General features: G+C 42.4%; 1 protein-coding gene across 1 annotated transcript in view; it reads left to right on the top strand.

Annotated features, from left to right (window-relative positions):
• LOC144754349 (ficolin-1-like) overlaps window positions 1–21,653 on the top strand; it is a 437,650-nt gene that overhangs the window by 250,997 nt on the left and 165,000 nt on the right. Inside the window, exon 8 of the mRNA XM_078642036.1 lies at window positions 7,036–7,165. Coding sequence (XP_078498162.1) covers window positions 7,036–7,165 — 130 coding nt within the window. The remainder of the gene's footprint in view (window positions 1–7,035; window positions 7,166–21,653) is intronic.

Below are 21,653 nucleotides of genomic sequence, written 5' to 3'. Positions count from 1 at the left end.
GCAAGCGCCTTAATTGTGGGTTTATATAGCGCTAGGAATCGACTCCCGGAGGAGTATCTCCACGCTTCGACCGCTGGGGAACCCGTCCTGGCTCACCCTGAGAGATGGTCCCTGATGGGTATCTCTAAGGTGCGACCAAGCATCCCCGGCGGTCTGGGGGGGCCGTTGTGAAGATGAGGCAAGCTGATGCCCAGAGTTGCCGAGTGTGGTTTCTGACTAGAGTAGGCACCGAGGCGAGAATTATCGAGTCCGCTGACCCTGGTCCACGACCCTGCCGCGTCGGGAATCGAACCCTGGTCCCGGGCCGTTCTCTGCTTACGGGTCTGCCGCCTCTAACCAGTGAGCCACACTTCATCACTTCACTTCACTTCGTCTCAGCCTTGAGACCCCTGGGTGAAACGTGCGCTATATAAATCGAAATACATTTACATTTACATTTATGGGCGAGTATCTCTTGATGGATTGTCTCCAGAAGTGACATATGGGTGAGTTCCACATGGGGGCTTCCCTGCAGGGGCATGGCAGAAGAATGATCCCAGCTCAGTTCTCGTTGGGGATGGATCTGACCCTTCGTAACCGCATGAGGCCTTATCGCTGTTGTTGGCTGCTCGAGTTCGGGGTCATTTTCCGAACCCAAATAAGAGCTGTGTTCCTCATCCTCCTCAGACCACCTGACACCATCTGATACTGAGTAGAAGGCTTCGCTTGGCACTTTCTCCCTTGTGTTGCATGCTCCGCCCACAGCCGCAACCGGATCAGAGTCTCATTGACCATGGGACCCGACTCTGAAAGTTCAGCCATGATGTCAATAGTATGACCTTGCGAAGATGACTGTTCACCGCCCGCCAATAGCCCCGTTTCTGGACACGCAAAGGAGATCTCGACCCTTTCTCCCAAGCTTGGGGTTGATTTTCCTAGGGTCACCTTGTCGTCTACAACCTGACAATCCCCTACCGATACCGGGGTGACCTTAGCCGGGGACGGGGCCGGGTTGGGGGGTGGTTCAATAGTTTGCTCTCCATTTGGTGCCTCATCTCGCACCTCCAGCATAACAACAGAGCTGCCCCCCGCGTCTTTAGCCTCCTTAGCTTCTTTAACCTCCTTCTCCTTACCAGCCTTGGAGAACAGGTCCGCAATTGAAGCTGCCGCCAAGCGCGTCCTCGCAGCCACCTGTTGCCTCTTTTTTGGTTGCTCCATCAGGGGAGATTGGTCCCGCCGTGATTCCTCGCACTCATCCGCCTCGGCTCCTTCACGGGCGATCTGTTTCCTCGAAAATGCCGTTTTTGATCCGTCATTAATCTTGCGGGCCATTACTTCCTTCCAAGCCCCCCTCCTCCAACAGGACCGGGTCAGGCTCCTCGTCACCCGCTCTCTCTTCCGAGCTCCGCTCCGAACTTCGCTTCACTCCGCCGACTCCGCACTCGGCTCCGCCCACCAGCCCTCACAGAATGACCGCGGCTGGGAGAGAAGACAATGGCCGCCGACAGCAGTGCTCTCAGAAGTTGTCTAGCGGACCCTCGACAGGTAAGTGCTGTCAGCATGCCGTTTTGTTTTAATATTGACGATTCCTCTCGTTGTGGTGTCGGGGATTCTTGGCTGTGAGGGTTACATCTCCATAAGGCTCTCTCACGTCCTCACAACTATGCGGCCGCCATCTTGCTCAAACAAGATCTTCTCTCTGTGGGGCTAGCTGGCTCTAGATCTCTTTGAAAGAAATGAGAACTGGAAATGCAATGTTTTATACAAGTTGACATCTACATCCAGGGTTGTGGGGGAATGCGTTTTCGATCAGATGATCAGAGATCTAGGCATAGGGTCCCCCCCCCCCCGATACCTCTTATACCCGGGGTTCTCAGCAAGGTGAAGGCAGAACAGTCTTGTGTAATCCTGATAGCCCCCAGATGGCCCAGACAGCATTGGTTCATGAAGCTGCTCCTGTTATCAGAAACCAACCACATTCACCTGAAACCATCCAGGACACTATTGATGATGAACCAAGGCCAGGTCCTTCATCAAGACCAGACTTCTCTCGTCTTATCCGCATGGCTCCTGAATTCCATGAGCTTGCAGATCTGAATATCCTTCAAGACTGCAGAGACCTCCTTACAAAAGACAGAGTGGACACCAGTTCAAAACATATAGATTGAAATGGAAACATTTCTGTCTGTGGTGTCAGAAGTTGAATGTGCATCCTTTTCAAGCATCACCAGAACAAATACTACCTTATCTTTGGCAAAATGAGGATTGGTCCATGCGTCAATTAAAGTGCACCTTGCTGCAATATCAAGGTATAGACCCTCTCTATCTTTGTGGTCTAATAGGATGATTAAGCAATTCATTTCCCTAAAATAATGGCTTCTCCTCCTGCATGGCAGCTGAATGTACTGTTAACACAGTTAATAAAGAGTCCATTTAAATCAATACACAAGGTGTATCTCAAGTTTTTGTCTTGGAAAGTAGCATTACTGCTGATGTTAACTTCAGCTAGAAAAGTGAGTGAAATACAGGCATTTATAATTAAGAAGCCTCCCTATGTTTTACAGACGACCCTGTTATTCTCAGAACCAATCTGAAATGTATCCCCAAGGTCCCTTTAGATTTTCATCTTAAGGAGCCTGTAATACTAAGAACTTTCGATCTAAATTGCAGTCAGCAGCAGAAAGAACGCTGCATACAATAGATGTCAAAAGATGTCTGAAATTCTCTTTGCTTTGCACCAAACAGGTCAGGAAAACAGACCAACTGTTAATTACATATGGAAATACTCGTAAAGGTGTCATAAAGGGAACCATAGCTGGATGGATTTCGACTGCCATCCAATTCTATATTTGCAAAGATTGCAGACCATTGACAGGTAAAGTCAAAGATCATTCTACTAGAGCGGTCTCTACCTCAACTGCATTGTTTGCTGGACTGGCTCTCAAGAAGATATGTCATGCTGCGACCTGGACTAATGTGCATACATTCATGCAACATTACTGCCTGGAATCAGCACACCACACTGATGTAGCTGTTGGACAGGCGGTACTACGGCAGTTATTTCAATGCGGTGAGCCTTATTTGGTTGCACATGTTTGTTTAATGTGTATATATACAGATATTTATATATAGATTTTTGTTTGTGTCCTTATGGATGTTTGTCTATATGGGTGCTTATACCCACCATTCCCTATTTGTGCTGTTAGCATAAAGATTGAACAAATTCTGTAACTGTTTGTTATTCTGATTCTAGCATGTGAATTTGTTAAAGATCCAGTACTGTAGAAGAAAATGAGTTACTTACCTGTAACTGTAGTTCTCCAGCATTGGTATCATTCATAGATTCACATATGACCCACCTTCCTCCCCTTAGAGGTGCCACGTTTTGCCACATGATTACTTTTCCCACTAGTGCTTGCAAATATGAGGGGCTATGCCTCTGTGGTGAGTGTTTCAGAGGGTGCTGTCCCCAGATTGCCTGGAGTTTGTTTCCTTTTAAAGGATATAGATAGGTTAATAAAGTGACTGTTTCCTTGCCATTATAGGCTATGGTAATGTTTTGCACGGCTTTATTATGGTACCATGGGACTCCCACTTGACGACGGGGAATGATTCAAGCATGTGAATCTATGAAAGATACCAACACTGTAGAACTACAGTTACCGGTCAGTAACTCATTCTCTTTCATTGTCTAAGAAAGTGTGTCAGTTTCAATAGGACTCACTGGTAGTAAGGCACATGAAAGTTTTCTCAGAATGGCTCCTGGACTTGAACATGCTTACTTATTCTGGGTTCACCAGTACAAATGAGGGGCAGACATTAAAAAAGAGTCCTCACCATGAAAGAGGCCTTTGTGAGAGAAATGTACATACATACTAGAAATTGTTGCAGTACCAAAAATAAGGATGTCCTTTTCATGACATGGCTTCAATTGCGTGCAGAGAACAGAGCAGATCCAGTCTTTGAGGGAGCCAGTCTTTGAGGGAGGCAACCGTACACATCGATACGGTTGCAAGTTTCATGTGAAAGATGCTCAATATTAGCAATTTAGACCCTTATTTGTGTATAGTGAAAATGAAACTGCAATAAGAAAAGGAGGACGGCCAGCATAGGTGAAGAAATCTGGATGTCATATATTAAAAAACTGTACTAAAAACAAAGAACATTTTCAATAGAAATAGCACACATTCAAAGGCAATTAAATTAGAAGCGTTTACAAAACCTCCAATAGCACAGCTATTAAATAGACTCATCAAATCTTTGAAATCCTTACATTCTCATTGTCTAGTCAGTATCGTTGTTTCCAATATTCAAATAGCATCTAAAGAGTGGGCAACAATATTATCCGACTTTTTCTTCTATTTTTCAATGCAGAATTATTCCAGCTTCTTGGAAAGGAAATTTTATATTTGATATCTACAAGAAAGTAGAAAAGAGATCCTGGGAGAAGTATTGTCTAATTATACTCCTCGTTATGTACCTGGACACTGCATGAGAAATATTTACCAAACTTCTCATGAGGTAACTTCAGGATTGGGCATATGGATCTCACTTCGGGGCATTTTTATTGGAAAATGATGCAGCACGGTGCTGCGCCGAGCTGAGTCATTAGGGAAGTGCAGGGATAAGTCATATTTACAGCAATACAACACATCCCTGTGCTTTCCTGTGCGCTGGCACACAATTGGCTGCCTAGTGCCAACACAGGTATCCTTGCACCATGGTGCAAGGGTGCATGCGTTGCAGGGATGACTGTTTTTGTGTAGGAAGGTCCACCTTCCTGCACAAAAACAATAATTCATGGCATTTTCCTCCTTCCATGTGTGCTGAAGAATGCAGCACATAGGGAGGGAAAACCCAAAGAGAAATAAAGGTATTTCTTCTCATTGTGCAACTTTAACGCCTCCCCTGGGAGGCGTTAGAATCTGACACATTCCCAGGTTTATGAAACCTTGTACATCTGGAAATTCATCACAATCCATGAATTTTGCATGGGAACACCCACAGCAACACCCATTGAACACCCTTTTCATGCAGAGTATGGCGTGGCAGGGGGGCACATTTACAAGGCGATTCAAAGCCACACAGGGTGGATTTGAGTGGCTTTGTAAATATACCTCAGTATTGTTCACCACAAGAGAGTAAAAATAAATGATGCTTCGGTGGCACAGGGGCCTTGTAAATATGTCCCTTAATCTCCAGCAAACAAATGGAGGGCAGGACTGCCTGTTTTTCCACTGAGCATTTTTCTGGTTGGACTGATGCCTTGGATGCCTGTTTTTAAGGCTGGGGGCCACTGCTGACACCTCTGCTACTTTTTTCAGCTCTCCCAGGTAATTGCAGCAGGCTCTGGGAGGCTTCAGGAGCAAGAGAAGAAAAGGAGAGTGAGATGAGAAACAATGAGGGGAGCTAGGCTGGTTTTGAACATTTTTGCCAGGCCTGATTTTGGTCCCCAGTCTGGCACTGATCACATTGGCTTGTATTATTGGCTTAAATCTTCAACTATAGATAATTTATTAAAATTGAAAGGATCAAAGTATGTCTGAGTTACGAAATTAGCACTTTATTTTTCTTACATTGATTTTAGCACAGCTTTTAATGTAAACACATTTTATGGGATAAACTTAAAGAATGCTTTTATTCCAGAACATATGCTCCACTTGATAATGATAAAAGCCATAACGGGTTGCAACCAGCTTCTTTATTATTTTCCTTGTGCATAGCAAGGCTTCCCTTCTAAATCCAAAAGGCCAGATTTATCTGTTAAGTTGGGCAATTCCACCATATATTTACTAATGTATGAAGATGATACTAAACTGATACCTATCAGTGGGTACTTCTCTTCTCGGTAATTTTGCTAGAAGAGATGCCATGTTATTTTCTTTTTATCGAGTGTGATGGCTCACCCAAACCGGTTTTATAGTGCTATGAAGAATAAAACCAAGAAGATAACATCACAACTTAGGGGTCGATTACGATGTCGTTTGCAAATGCTCCGAATAAAATTCGGGTCTGCCGAATCCGCTTCGAAACCTGTCTTTCCGACCGTTTTGGATTATGATGTTCGTAAAGCGTTCAGACCTTCCTACTCACTTCCGGATGGCATTCATATAAACCAAGTTGTTCAGAGCCAACTCGTACAGGTCTATGGACCTTGTTTCCGACCGAGCAATTACGATGTTGGATTCGGACAGCCTTTCTGAATCGGTTTGTCCAACACGGATCGGCTATCAGAATGTTACTTTGTGGGCCCTTAGCAGGCCCCCCTTCACCCAGAGCCTTCCGAATGGGGCCCATGCGGGTACCCAAGGGACCCCCTTTCAGACCATGCACAGTGTGCAGGCACCAAGGGGTGCCCACCACAGTGTGCACGATTTACCCCACCCACTCCTTTCTTCAATGAGAGCCTGTGTATTCGGTCGGAAGTTACACAGGCTCCCATTGAAGTCAATGGGAGTCCGATTGAATGGTATCCAGAACCATCGTAATTGGTCGGGCGGACTCCCCCAATCCGATTCGGGCAGAAACCATTTCGAGACTGATTCGGACGGAATGCTTTCTGACCGACATTGTAATCAAGCCATAAGATAAAAATATGGAACAACAACTCTTATTGCAGATAAAGATATGTTTTAGGTTCTCCTTCCTAAAAGATCTGAGATGGTTAGCATTTTCTAATCCAATTGAAGATAATTCCATAAAGCAGGAACCAAAATGGGTAAAGCTCTTACACCTAAACTAGTTTTCCTAAAGCAGGGAACAATCAGATTTAGCTCAAAAGCGTAACTAATGCCGCATCTAGGAGCATACCAGTTCAGTCAAAGAATTATTTTGTGAACGAGAAGCCAATGGAGACTTTCTAGAGCAGGTAAAGCTGAACTAAAAGTCGGAACTCCTAAGACCAATCTTGCTTCCTTATTTTGAATTGTTTGAAGCCATCTTCCTAGGACATGTGCAAGACCCATATCGAGGGCATTATAATTGTCTATCTGGAAACAGCTTTTTTGTCATACTAAACATAGACTGAGTGAATATTCTTGCCTTATTTCTGCGCAGGTATTCCAGAGACGATGGGATGGCTCAGTGGATTTCATCCGTGACTGGAACTCATACAAGAAAGGGTTTGGAAGCCAGATGACGGAGTTCTGGCTCGGAAATGACAATCTCCATTGGTTGACATCTACTGGTATGTATGAAGGGCTGATATCCTACCACTCACTTCACTCTCCATATGTTGGCAAGAGAGAACAGAATAACCACTCCACCTAAAGTGCAACTGAGTGATCCTGGAACCACTTTTCAAAAAGTAAAATTAAATTCAAGAAATGCTCCTGTATTTCAGTTATTTCCCTATCTCCTCAGAGGTGCCTGAGGAGGCTTCAAACCATCAGTACTCTTAGTGTTATCTTTCACTACACATGCAAATTGCTTTTCTTCTGTATTGATCTGCATGAATTATTAACAACTTTGGCCAAAGGAAACTGCCTTGACTGGTGATCTTCCCTGATCCACCTAGACTTTGACCTCTAGCACGTGGTGGTTGTGTCTAATAACTCCATGCTGATTAGGCTCGATCATTGCTTTGGTGAGAATTCTTCCTTCCGCTTTATTTAATCTTAGTTTGTATGTAGGTTCCAGGTCTCCTGCTTTGAGCTTCTTCAGGTTGCTCTGAACCTGAAAATAATTCTTCCTTGACATACTGGTCCTTTACTACTCCATTGGACTTCAAGTCCTGTCGCCTATAGTTCATCTTCAGGTCTGATGCTCTAGTAGTTTGGAGGAGACACCATCAAAGGGAAGGGATCGAATGAGGTTTGGGCTTTCTTCTCAGTTATCACAGTAGATCGCTCTTGGAACTTTCCCTGTTCCTTTCTTGGGCTAAATGACTGGTAGCAGATTTTACTGGGATCAACTGTCACTTCAGAAAACTAGCCTAGTTTATGAATCATGAAGAAAGGTTACAAGCATGCCTCCCTTGCCTCACAGAGAGGATCCCGCAACCACAAGGCACACCGGACTTGAAGACACTGACTTATAACTGCAACTGCAATACAAAGCCTATTGATCACATTCACATGTTTATGTTGAGGGTCTCAAGATCTGCCCCCTCCACCTAAACATGTTCTATTTAGACAACTTATATGTCACATCCAACACTAAGAAGGGTTAGACGACCAGAAGCAGGACCCAGCCTCCAATGTAGCCACAGCTTGCCGATGACAGTCTACACTCTCAGCATGTCCAAGCTCCAGGTGTACTAAGTGATGCAAATTACCACAAAGTGTAGATTTGGAATTTTACTTCCAATGCAAAATTAATTATGCACTTTCTATATGCCAGAAAGTAGCCCTAAGTAGAGCAAAGTAGTGATGTGCATTACTTTGCATTACTTTGCAGCAAGGGGGTGTATCACAAACGTATTTTTATGTTCCGATGCAACCATCTATGGGTTTTGATTCAAATCCTCATCTACTAATATTGGTAGACCAGTGTTTGTGTCACAACATTATGTCTCCTTAAGGCAGGCATATCATTGGAGAAAAGTGTTCTTTTCTCTAAACTTTTTCAACTCTGCATGTGCTCTCTACTGGACAGCACAAATACAAACTCGCAGAAGTATTAAACTATGTCTAAGTATAGTATTTTTTCCTGGAAGGGTACCACCACTCTTGTTGGGAGAATTGTTCTTAGTCTACTCTCTACAGTGCTAACCCTGCGCACCTTGTTTGCCACTAACTTTCCCAATGTCTTGCATATTAAGTTTTTTATAAACACACATTTTATTTTAAATTCAAGAATAATAGCCACTTAATCCATATGTAAAAGTTTGAATTGGGTGACAGGTTATTCCTACGTTTGTTAGTTGCTTCTAGTTTTGCCCTTGTCAATAATGTCAAATTGTTTCACCTTCTTGTGTTCTGCTCACACTTTTATTGGCAGTGTCATTTATCCTTCTCACTCCCCACAGTTCTTGATAATTATTCCTTCTGTTAAGTGCTACTCTACGTCCTTCTGAATATCACACCTCTTCCACCCTTTCTACCTGTGCTAGGAACTTAACAAAGCAAAAGTAGAAAGTGGGGTGTCCTTGGGGAACATGTACACGCCATGACATCTTTCCAAACAACAAATTAATGATAGAAAGGAAAGGCACAAAATCCACAATAATTCGTAAAAAACAAGGACCCCCTGAGTAGTAGTATAACCAACTCCTAGGACAGGGAAAAAAGTGTATGAGTATAACTTCCTAGGCAGTTGCAAATGGAAACAAGTAAAAGGAAACAAAGCAAGAAGGAAACAAAACTTACATAAAAAACATCATAATTTTATTAAGCGAAGTTAAAAATCATGTAGTATGCTAGATAGCATAAACTACCTGACATCAAGCATACAAAATTAAAAAACATTAATTTTCAAGACTTCAAATACAATTAAAAAAGTTAGACACACAACTATTTTCAATGGTATCTAACTGAACAGTGGCAATAGAGTTTGATGCGCGTTTCGGCGTAGACAACGCCTTCTTCAGGAGCCACACAAATATCTGAAATACATGTATGAGAAAAGCACAATATAAATCATCATAATTATATAATCAAAGACAAAATACATAAAATGTACACAAAAATTCATAATATAATTAAACGTTAAAAACCTTCCAACTTATGATCATTTCCTTGTGTGCAAAATCATGTTTCCATATACATAATTATACATTCTCTTAACTTTATCTGAGTACTCATATTCAGTAAGGTGTCCCTATAGATCTCACCCTCAAAGCATAAATTGCATTATAACCCAGACTGGGGAGATAGCTACAAATTAATCAATAGCCAGGGGGAACTATTCAATACCATAACTAATATGGACATAACTCATTCGTGTGTGATATTCGTAGATTATCATGACACAATAATGTGGCCATAAATAGTAGAATTATTCACTAGTAAGATATCCTATATAAAAAACCGGGAACTTACATAATAGAGAATCCCATTAACCATTCATTACAGTTCCAGCTTATTTTTCGCTTTCCGTAGGCAGAAATGGATATATTTCCGACTCTACAACAATATACATAGATCAAAGTTAGATGGTGTGAGTAGGTAAATAATAAATAACAACAAGGTATTGATCCTCATAATGGTTGTTCTGAGAGCGCTTAACCTAACCTCGAGTCATTAAATACAGTGACTAGGTAAAATACGCCACAGTTCCTATGTAATTCATAGGCAATTAAAAAAGGGGGCCAGAATTGACCATAATCACACAACTTGTCATTCTACAAAGCCGTCATATAATAAATCATCTCTTGGTATTGCTGATTTAAATGGCTAAACAAACATGGCTATAGATAATATATAGCCACGGGACAATATTAATAACGCAAAACAAATGGAAACCACTTGTACTCACTGATAAATGTCTATGCCACCTGAACATTAAAGAGCTGTCCTATTCAAAAATTGCAAACAATCAGCGCTCTATACGATCCTCGGCCAACATACATCTATAATGTTATTCATAGCTTCAAACTAAACTTGGGGAATGTAGCCCCATGTCTAGTATTTCGAGAGTGCTTGTACCTTATAATGTTGCACCTACAATTTCATAGCGTGGCCACGAGTGGATTCCAAACGGAGATGATGGCTGTGAATGTTTCCGATTGAAAGGAACAATGGTATATCGTAAAACACAATCCCCTATTTGTTAACGTTGTACAAAGGCGAAATTGAAACACATTATTAAGCAGGAAATTGTACCTGAGGCAATTATCCTCGCAATATGGATTTTTAATGGTCGTGCTGCTTGGTACGAAAGGTATTAAAAGGGGGATTAGCTGTACGTGCCCGAAAGATTGCAAAGTCTAAAAGGAAATAAAAAAACATATGAATAATGGAGGAATTTAGGCATAATATGGCAATGCTCCAGGAGAATTGCCTCCGATTAACAGGGGCCCGTTAGGTAACGCTACTTCGCCATAGGACGCTTACCTTTCCGAAATCGGACACAATGTAGCTGTAAATACGGGAAAAGATGGCCGCTGGCGTCTTGCGTCTGATAGCGACAAAAACCACCGGTAGAGACACCCGGAAGTATAAATACCCGACAACCGGAGGTCACGTGTCCGCAAGGTAAACAATACACAAACTACAAATAAGAACGGACAACTAAAGCCTACACACTTAAAAGCCTACACATTTAAAGGTTGAAATACCAATGGTATAGTGGTACTGACGGATTGTAAATTATATCTGTCTTATACCGCATATGAATTATTTAACCACGATATAAAAAATACCAAGTGCAACATACTAAATGTTCCAACCATCTATGTATTTAATAACAGGTCAGGAACAGTATATGTGACAAGGCCAAATCAATCCTGATCAGGCGAAATAGAGATAGGACTAGTGACACAAATTATTCCCAAGTGAGAATAATGTGGAAAAAAACACAAATTAATATTGACTTTATCAATAAAGCCAGTAATTCAGGTACTCACAATTCACAATTACAAAAGATATGTCCCGATGACATCTACTTGTGGAACGACGCAAGGACTATTTATATATAAATAAAGTTATAAAACACGAAATAAAAATTTCCTACAACAAAAAGGACTCATTATTGGAGTTTTTGGAATGGATTAACATGACAGATGTAAATCTTATGTTTACTGCACTTTATAACACTGATAAGGTTGAGTTCCTCGACCTTTTGATAAAACATCAGGATAATAAACTTGAAGTGGATCTTTACGTTAAGCCAACAGCTTGTAATACATTGCTCCATTTTAACAGCTTTCATCCTCGGAGTCAACGTCAAAGTATCCCATTTTCACAGTTTTTAAGAGTACGTAGGAACTGTACCAACCTTGTGGATTTTGATAAACAGGCAGCCATTATGAGACAAATATTCTTGAATAGAGGATATCCCCACAGATTAATAAGGGACTCATATAAGAGAGCCAGATTTTACGACCGTGACCATCTGTTGAAACCAAAAATACCCAAAGAAAATAATCAGTCTGTATCACTAAGCATTCCACTCTGGATAACACAGTTAAACATATCATCAATGCCAATTGACATATCCTTAACTGCAATCCCACTGTAGAAAATAAGCTTGCCAAACCTCTTTTTGCACACAAAAGAAATAGGAATCTAAAAGATCTGATTGTCCATTCACGTTTTGAGAACAGATCCATTCATTCAGATTTTGTACAAAGATCCATAACCGGCAATTTTCGAGTTAAAGGAACTGTAAAGTGCTACTCCTGTAAGTCTTGTGGTAACATTCTGGGAGGTGAGTCCTTTAAACATAATGGTTGCTCCATGAGTGCTACAGATATGTGGAATTGCAAAACCCCAAATTGTATTTATTTCATCTTATGCCCTTGCCTGTTAGGCTATGTGGGTGAGACATAAAGACCTATTCAGATCAGACTGACTGAGCACTGTTCAGCCATTAGAACGAATAAAACTGTAGCACCTCTCGTTAAGCACTTTAACGAGAAAAACCATAAACCAGAAGACTTCAAATGGCGCATTGTAGAAAAGATTAGAACACCGGATAATAAAGGAGGTTGCCAAATACGTAAGAAAAGAGAAGTCTTTTGGATTTTTAGTTTGGATACGTTCAGGAACGGTTTAAATAGTGATATTCCATGGGAGAATGCGATAGTTTAAAAACAGGTAATCTTTCCCTTTGGATATTGGGTTACATGAAACTGTAGTTTTGTCTTCATGAAGTGATGCCTTCAAAGAGCAAATAAGAGGATGTTCCTCGAATTGGTCCTCCGACACAGAGCCTTAAGTATCATTTAATGTTTTATTACCACAAAAAATGTAAAAACTATGTTTGTGGTATTAAAAAAAAAAAACGCCCCTCCCCCTTTCCCCCCGCCCCCCAACTCTTAGATTTTGATTAAGAGGATCGTTATACTGGTTAGTACCCAGCTTAATATATTTTTTGTTGTAGGAAATTTTTGTTTCGTGTTTTATAACTTTATTTATATATAAATAGTCCTTGCGTCGTTCCACAAGTAGATGTCATCGGGACATATCTTTTGTAATTGCGTATTTTGAGTACCTGAATTACTGGCTTTATTGATAAAGTCAATATTAATTCGCGTTTTTTTCCAGATTATCCTCACTTGGGAATAATTTTTGTCACTAGTCCTATCTCTATTTCGCCTGATCAGGATTGATTTGGCCTTGTCACACATACTGTTCCTGACCTGTTATTAAATACATAGATGGTTGGAACATTTAGTATGTTGCACTTGGTATTTTTTATATCGTGGTTAAATAATTCATATGTGGTATAAGACAGATATAATTTAGAATCCGTCAGTACCACTATACTGTTGGTATTTCAACCTTTAAATGTGTAGGCTTTTAAGTGTGTAGGCTTTAGTTGTCCGTTCTTATTTGTAGTTCATGTATTGTTTACCTTGCGGACACGTGACCTCCGGTTGTCGGCTATTTATACTTCCGGGTGTCTCTACCGGTGGTTTTCGTCGCTATCTGACGTAAGACGCCAGCGGCCATCTTTGCCCGTATTTACAGCTACATTGTGTCCGATTTCGGAAAGGTAAGCGTCCTGTGGCGAAGTAGCGTTACCTAACAGGCCCCTGTTAAACGGAGAAAATTCTCCTGGAGCTTTGCCATATTATGCCTAAATTCCTCCATTATTCATATGATTTTTTATTTCCTTTTAGACCTTGCAATCTTTTGGGCACGTACAGCTAATTCCCCTTTTAATACCTTTCGTACCAAGCAGCACGACCATTAAAAATCCATATTGCAAAGATATATTGCCTCAGGTACAATTTCCTGCTTAATAATGTGTTTGGTGGTGTGTGTTGAGGTCCTGAGGCGAAAAGCCGGGACAGCGTGCAAACGACGAGAACAACTGCTCATTGACCAATTTTAAACTGCACTTTATCCTATTTGTACACTCGGGAAAAGCCCGATTTTAAATTGCACTGCAAAAAGAAAAAGACAATCCTATTCTAGAACTCACCCTACAAGTCGGGCCACCGCTGACTCAGTGCGGCTCCCGGACCCCCCCGAGCGTCATCAGAGCCTCCGGCTCCCCTGCCTCTAATCTACTTCCGGGCCCGCCATCTTAGGTGAGGCACCCGATCCCCTTGCCAGGCCCCGCCCACCTCAAGGCACTCCCGCTACTTAATGACTCCCCCACCCAGGAGGCGCAGCGGACGGGCGCAGCGGACGGGCGCAGCGGCGGCGCCGGCGGGGCGCCGAAGGCGCGCCAAAGGCAAGCCCGTCTGCGCCCGTCCGCGACCAACCGGGACCAAGGGCCACACCCGCTGGTCAAAACCCATCGAAACCTTATTCCTCCTACACGCTATATCAATTGCGTGGTCACACTGACGATCGCTGCCTCATGTCTTGGAACCCATCTTTACAAATCTTTCATTGTCCACACTGTACGTTCATCAGTCACCCCCCCCTCACTCCCCCCCTCGTTTCGCATGTTTCTGCTTAATTGCAGATCCCTACCCAAACATGCCACTGAACTATCCCTATTGATTTCGGACAAAGAGCCGGACGCCATGTTCCTCACGGAAACATGGCTCAATTCTGACTCCGACCCCGATGTCATTCAAGCCCTCCCCATCGACTATCTTATACACCGAGTCGATCGACCGGCAGGGAAAGGAGGCGGAATCGCCATTATTTATAAAAACTGCTATACCTGTCGCCCCCTTCCCTCGATTCTTCCCAGCTGCGAACATCTCTCCTTCGCGCTGGACTTCTCCCCCACCTGTACGTTCTCAGGAACCCTTATCTACCGACCACCTGGGACCTCGACCAATTTTATAAATCAGATTGCCCTACAGGTATCCAATGGTGTATGCTCTTCTCCTAATTACACCGTACTAGGTGACCTAAACGTACATCTGGACGACTCTTCAAACCAAGCAGCCATTGATCTCCGCAATAACTTACTGACACTGGAACTTTCCCAGCTTGTTCAAGAACCCACCCACGAAAAAGACCACCTTTTGGACCCTATGTTCAGCAACTGTTCGCATCTCACAGTTAGCCCTCCCATCACCCTCCCTTGGTCAGACCACTCTTTAATCCCATTCACTTGGACACCAGTAGGTTCCCGCCCCTCACCCCCCTCCGCACCTAGCAGAGGCCGCAAGTGGTCCCAACTCAATACCAATCAGTGGACCTCCACACTGGAATCCTCCGTTCCGCGGAACAACCCAGATCCAATAGTTAGCAATGACAACTTTAACAAATGGATCACAACCTCCCTTGACTCTATCATCCCCCTTAAGGACTTTCCTTCCAAATATAGACCAAAAAATGCCCCATGGTTTTCACAGGACCTACGCAACTTCAAGAAAATCTGCAAAAGATTGGAAAGGAAATGGCGCCTCGATTACTTCCACAGCAGTAAAACTGAATATCGTGCGTCTATAAAATCCTATAAAGCCAGCATAAAAAGAGCTCAAGCCGCCTACTTCGAAAATAAGATCAACGAAGCAGCATCCAAGCCCAAGGAGATCTACCAGATCGCTAAAAACCTACTCAAACTCCCTGATAAACCACCAGACCCTCTGACCGCTCAATCCCGCTGCAATGAACAGGCTGACTATTTCTTTAACAAAATAGCCACAATCTACTCCTCCTTCCCCCCTCTTCCACACCCCCTCCCAGATCGGCAGGATATCAGGCCCTCCCCGCCCGCCCTGCTTGAATTCTTTTCACCTTTGAAGCAGGCCAGTCTTGAATCCATTATACTTCAAGTCAAATCCGGTTCCCCCAGTGACCCAGCTCCAGCCCGCTTCTTAAAAACTATTACGCCGACCATCCTTCCAACCATTCTGAATCTGATTAACAACTCCCTCTCAACAGGGATTGTCCCCCCTAAATGGAAACAAGCCACAGTTAAAGCCCTCCTGAAGAAACCCAACCTAGATCAGACTAACTAAGAAGAAAACAACTCCCTAGACACCTCACAGACAGGATTCCGCCCTATGCATGGAACCGAAACTGCACTATTAGCAGTAACAGAAGGTGCCAGAAAGATTGTAGATGAGGGTGGCACTGCGGCCATTATTCTGTTGGACCTGAGTGCCGCCTTCGACACTGTGAACCATGACATCTTGCGTCACAGAATGTCAGAGATCGGAATAACATCTACGGCGGCAGCCTGGCTCCACTCCTTTCTCTCGGACCGCTCCTTCAGAGTCTGCGAGGGTAACACCACCTCACCCAGCAAACCCCTCAGTTGTGAAGTGCCTCAGGGCTCGTCCCTGAGCCCCACACTGTTCAATATTTACATGCTCCCCCTCGCAGACATAATCCGTCCTTTCGGCATTCAAGTCGTGTCCTACGCCGACGACACGCAACTGGTAGTCACTCTTACTCATCCCTCCTCCCACCTCAGTGAACTCAGAAACTGCATGGAAGCAATCTGCACCTGGATGAGTCGGTCCTACCTAAAACTCAACGGAGAGAAAACGGAGCTAATGGTGCTAGGCAACTCCCCCCCAAAAACCATCGACGCACTATGGCCCCCTTCACTTGGCCCTGCCCCCCCGCCCAGGGACTCCATCAAGAGTCTGGGCATCTGGCTGGACTCTGCATTGACCTTCGGTCACCAGGTCACAAAACTAGCAGCATCCTGCATGGGTATCATCAGACTCATTCGGAAAACCTCTCCTTCCTCTCAAGGCCAGACAGATCATGGTCCAGGGTCTAATCCTCTCCTGGCTTGACTTTGGCAATGCTCTCTACCTAGGCTCCCCTGAATCTACCCTGAGAAGATTACAGGTAATTCAAAACTGCGCGGCTCGTACCCTCCTGCGCATTCCCCGCCGACAATCAGTGAGATCTGAACTTAGAACACTTCACTGGCTGCCGGTAAAAGAGAGGGTTAACTTTAAAAGCTTGTGCGTTGCCCACCGTGCATACTGGAGAAAAGGAGCAGCCCTCAACCACACCCTGATCACTCCCTATAACCCTAACAGACAGCTGAGATCATCTCTTGCCTTCCAGGTCATCATCCCCAGATACAAAAGAGAAAGAAGTGGAGGCAGATTGTTCTCCACCAACGCAGCAAGGCTTTGGAACTCACTACCCCTTCTCATCCGGTCAGAACCAAACATCCTGCTATTCCATAAAAAACTAAAAACTTTTTTCTTCAGGACGTAATTGCGGACCCACCTACCCACACCTTACTCAGTTATAGCGCTGGGACGCCTGCGGGTAACTATCGCGCTCAATAAAAACACATTCCATTCCATTCCATTCCATTCAATTTCGTCTTTGTACAACGTTAACAAATAGGGGATTGTGTTTTACGATATACCATTGTTCCTTTCAATAGGAAACATTCACGGCCATCATCTCCGTTTGGAATCCAGTCGTGGCCACGTTATGAAATTGTAGATGCAACATTATAAGGTACAAGCACTCTCGGAATACTAGACATGGGGTTACATTCCCCAAGTTTAGTTTGAAGCTATGAGTATCATTATAGATATATGTTGGCAGAGGCTTGTATAGAGAGCTGATTGTTTGCAATTTTTGAATAGGACAGCTTTTTAGCGTTCAAGTGGCATAGACATTTAACAGTGAGTACGAGTGGTTTCCATGTGTTTTTCGTTATTAATATTGTCCCGTGGCTAGATATTATCTATAGCCATGTTTGTTTAGCCATTTAAATCAGCAATTCCAAGAGATGATTTATTATATGACGGCTTTGTAGAATGACAAGTTGTGTGATTATGGTCAATTCTGGCCCCCTTTTTTAATTGCCTATGAATTACATAGGAACTGTGGCGTATTTTACCTAGTCATTGTATTTAATGACTCGAGGTTAGGTTAAGCGCTCTCAGAACAACCATTATGAGGATCAATATCTTGTTGGTATTTATTATTTACCTACTCACACCATCTAACTTTGATCTATGTATATTGTTATAGAGTCGGAAATATATCCATTTCTGCCTACGGAAAGCGAAAAATAAGCTGGAACTGTAATGAATGGTTAATGGGATTCTTTATTATGTAAGTTCCCTGTTTTTTATATAAGATATCTTACTAGTGAATAATTCTACTATTTATGGCCATATTATTGTGTCATGATAATCTACGAATATCACACACGAATGAGTTATGTCCATATTAGTTATGGTATTGAATAGTACCCCCTGGCTATTGATTGACGCAATTTATGCTTTGAGGGTGAGATCTATAGGGACACCTTACTGAATATGAGTACTCAGATAAAGTTAAGAGAATGTATAATTATGTATATGGAAACATGATTTTGCACACAAGGAAATGAGCATAAGTTGGAAGGTTTTTAACGTTTAATTATAGTATGAATTTTTGTGTACATTTTATGTATTTTGTCTGTGATTATAAAATTATGATGATTTATATTGTGCTTTTCTCATACATGTTTTTCAGATATTTGTATGGTTCCTGAAGAAGGCGTTGTCTATGCCGAAACGCGCGTCAAACTCTATTGCCACTGTTCAGTTAGATACCATTGAAAATAGTTGTGTGTCTAACTTTTTTAATTGTATTTGAAGTCTTGAAAATTAATGTTTTTTAATTTTGTATGCTTGATGTCAGGTAGTTTATGCTATCTAGCATACTACATGATTTTTAACTTCGCTTATTAAAATTATGATGTTTTTTATATAAGTTTTGTTTCCTTCTTGCTTTGTTTCCTTTTACTTGATTCCATTTGCAACTGCCTAGGAAATTATACTCATACACAAAATCCACAATGAACTTAAGTGATGTGGCTTTCCCCTCCCCAATGCTGAGCCTAATTAGGCCTTCTTCATTTTGGTTCCACAAAAGACATCCAGGCCATATTAGCGCCTTTCTGTCCCACCTGTCCAGATGGGAGATTCTAAAGGTAGCCATGGTTTGTGGATTAACTTTTATTGAACTAAGAAAATAGGCAAAAAATAGCGACGTGTTTTTTTGCAAACATGTGGAAAGGTGATGTGCGGAATAGTGTGAATTTTCTGAAAATGGCATTAACAAAAGTTTGGAAGTGCTTTTGATAGCCCTCTTCTCAGCCTTCAGAAACAGGCACAGTTGCAAAACAATTCTGAAATCAGCAAGCGGTCATTTGTAAAGAACAGTTATAGTTTTCCAAAACAAAGTACTTGTTGAACTAAAAAGCTAAAGAAAGTAAGTACATAAAAATACAGATAGGCTACAATTTTGTTTTCTGTATTTTTTGCTCCAAGAAAAGTAGTATACAGTTACGTCCGTCAGACTTGCAGAGATATATAGTGTTTGTTGGTTGTCCAAAAACAATTGCTGTCCAGAACCATTTAAAGGTTCCAAATTATAATAATTTCTCATTAAGTGCTGACCATCCGACAATTTATAAGGTAAAATGCGATGATTGAAAAAAAAAAGAGTATGAAGGAAGGCTATGTAGTTTTGAAATGTGCCGAAAGATCTAAGTTTAGGAATAGCAGTTATTCATACAACTTTGAACTTGTGATCACCCATAATATCAGCTGATACACAGGGCATTTTGTAAAATGTCCTCTTTTTCACACCAACTTAACATTTGGTAGCCAAAAATGGAGAGAAATTAAATAGATAATAGCAACTGATTTACTATTGTGTGTTTCCTACACTTCAACTTGTAAAAGCGGTAGCCCTACATGACACATAAAGGCCCCAAAATGAAACATGAAGATCTCAAGATCTTTACTTGACATTTAAATCTTACGGTGAATCTGGGTAGCTGTGGGCCCTGTGTAGGCCAGGAGCCATGGAAATATACCAAACCCAGGCATTTCCAAAAACTGGACACCTTGGCGGGTGCATTGGGATGCGGATTTACTGGGATACCCACTTTGTCTTGCTCAGCATGGCCTGACACCAAGAAACCTTGACTAAAATTACAGAACTTCCTCGCACTTGACAAGCGAGGGTAATTTAGTGTCACTGTGATCTTCACATGCTCACTGTATTTGTCCAAGCTTGTTGCTGACTACAAGCCCATACACACAGGGTACCATTTGTTTGTAAAGAAAAATTATTTTTGAAAAAAAGTGCTGCAGAAGGAAGTGCCTGTTTTTTACCCTGCTAATGGTATCAACGAAGGGTTTGTGGTGCTACAATCACCATCATCCCAGCTTTCAGGAACATGCTGACTTTTGTCAGAAAACCAAACTTTTCCCCATGGTTGTGGCATTTTAGTGGGACATTGCCTATATTTCCTATTATTTGTGCTTTCACTCTCTTCCAGTTAGTAGTAGAAATGGGTGTGAAACCAAATATGGATCCGGCAAACCTATACATTTCTGAAAAGTAAAGAAAAGTCTAAATTCAGCAGGATGCCATTTGTGTTGATCCATCAAGGTGTTTCTATTGAAAGTAACAGTTCAAATAAAAAAATATTGAAACAAACGCATTTGTGCCTATGTTTTACACTGTAATTTCTCTAAGTATGGCAGATTTTTCAAAGCAATATAGCGTTACGTCCGCTGAACTCATCTGGTTGTGAGGATATACAGAACTTGCAGGTTTACAAAGAACTCGAGTTACCCAGAGCCAATAACTCAACTGCGCCTTGCAATGTTTTTTTACTGTGTACCAGGTATACCGCAATTTATTTGGAAAAATATTGAGAGAGAAAAATAGGTATCAAGGAAACCTATATATTTCCGGAATGGTAACAACATATGGAGTTTAGAAACAGTGGTTATTTGCACATATCCGAAATAGTGGGTAATCATACTAGCATGTGAATTAGAGTGCATTTTTAAAAATTACTTCTTTTTTACACACTGTCTTACATTTGGAAAGCGTACATGCATGAAAGTCAATTGGTGATAACACTTGTTCTACTATTCTGTGTTGCCCAAAGTCTCCCAATAAAAATGGGGCCTCACTTGTGTGGGTATGCCTAATGCCCATGAAAGAAAACACCCCAAAATGCAACATGGACACATCACATTTTTCTAATGCAATCTGGCCCTTTTTTGCAATGTGCCTAGCTGTGGATTTTGGACCCTAGTTCAGCCGGCACCTAGGGAAACATAGCAAACCTGTACGTTTTTTCAAATCTAGACACCCAGGGAAATTCAAGATGGGGTTACTTGTGTGGCTGAATCCTTAGGAGTAGTGGGATAAGATAGCAAACCCCCACCTGGTTAGATTTTTCTAAAAACCATAAGGTAAATAGAAGATGCCGGTCAAATTCCTTAGCAGACCTGTCTATGAGAATATCTGCAGCACTATCAATACTTGTGAAGTTGATTTGATGAGTGCTGAAACACTCTGACTGTTCCTGGGCTTCTGGTTAGATCAGTAGATCTTTAGCACATTTAGGGGGGATTATGATGGCGGACGGACCTGAGTCCGTCTGCCACCATAGAGTATGAGGGACCGTCCGCAGGGGCAGCGGCGGTCCCTCCGTGCAGATTAGGATGTGACCGCCAGGGTGGCGGTCACATCCTCTATCTTTAACATTGCGGCGGGTGCAGCTTCAAGCTGCATCTGCCGCAATGTTAAAAATGCATACACGGCATTTGCGTGCACAAAGCGCCAGGCACCGCGCGGTGCCTGCCACTTTGTTCACGCAAATGTAGGGGGTACCATAGGTACCCCCCATGTGCACCCCCACCCCCCCTT

Source organism: Lissotriton helveticus, chromosome 5_1 (assembly GCF_964261635.1).
Source record: "Lissotriton helveticus chromosome 5_1, aLisHel1.1, whole genome shotgun sequence".
In the NCBI taxonomy this organism is placed as follows: domain Eukaryota; kingdom Metazoa; phylum Chordata; class Amphibia; order Caudata; family Salamandridae; genus Lissotriton; species Lissotriton helveticus.
Note: the sequence above shows the minus strand (reverse complement) of the source record. Positions and strands in the feature narration are given on the sequence as shown.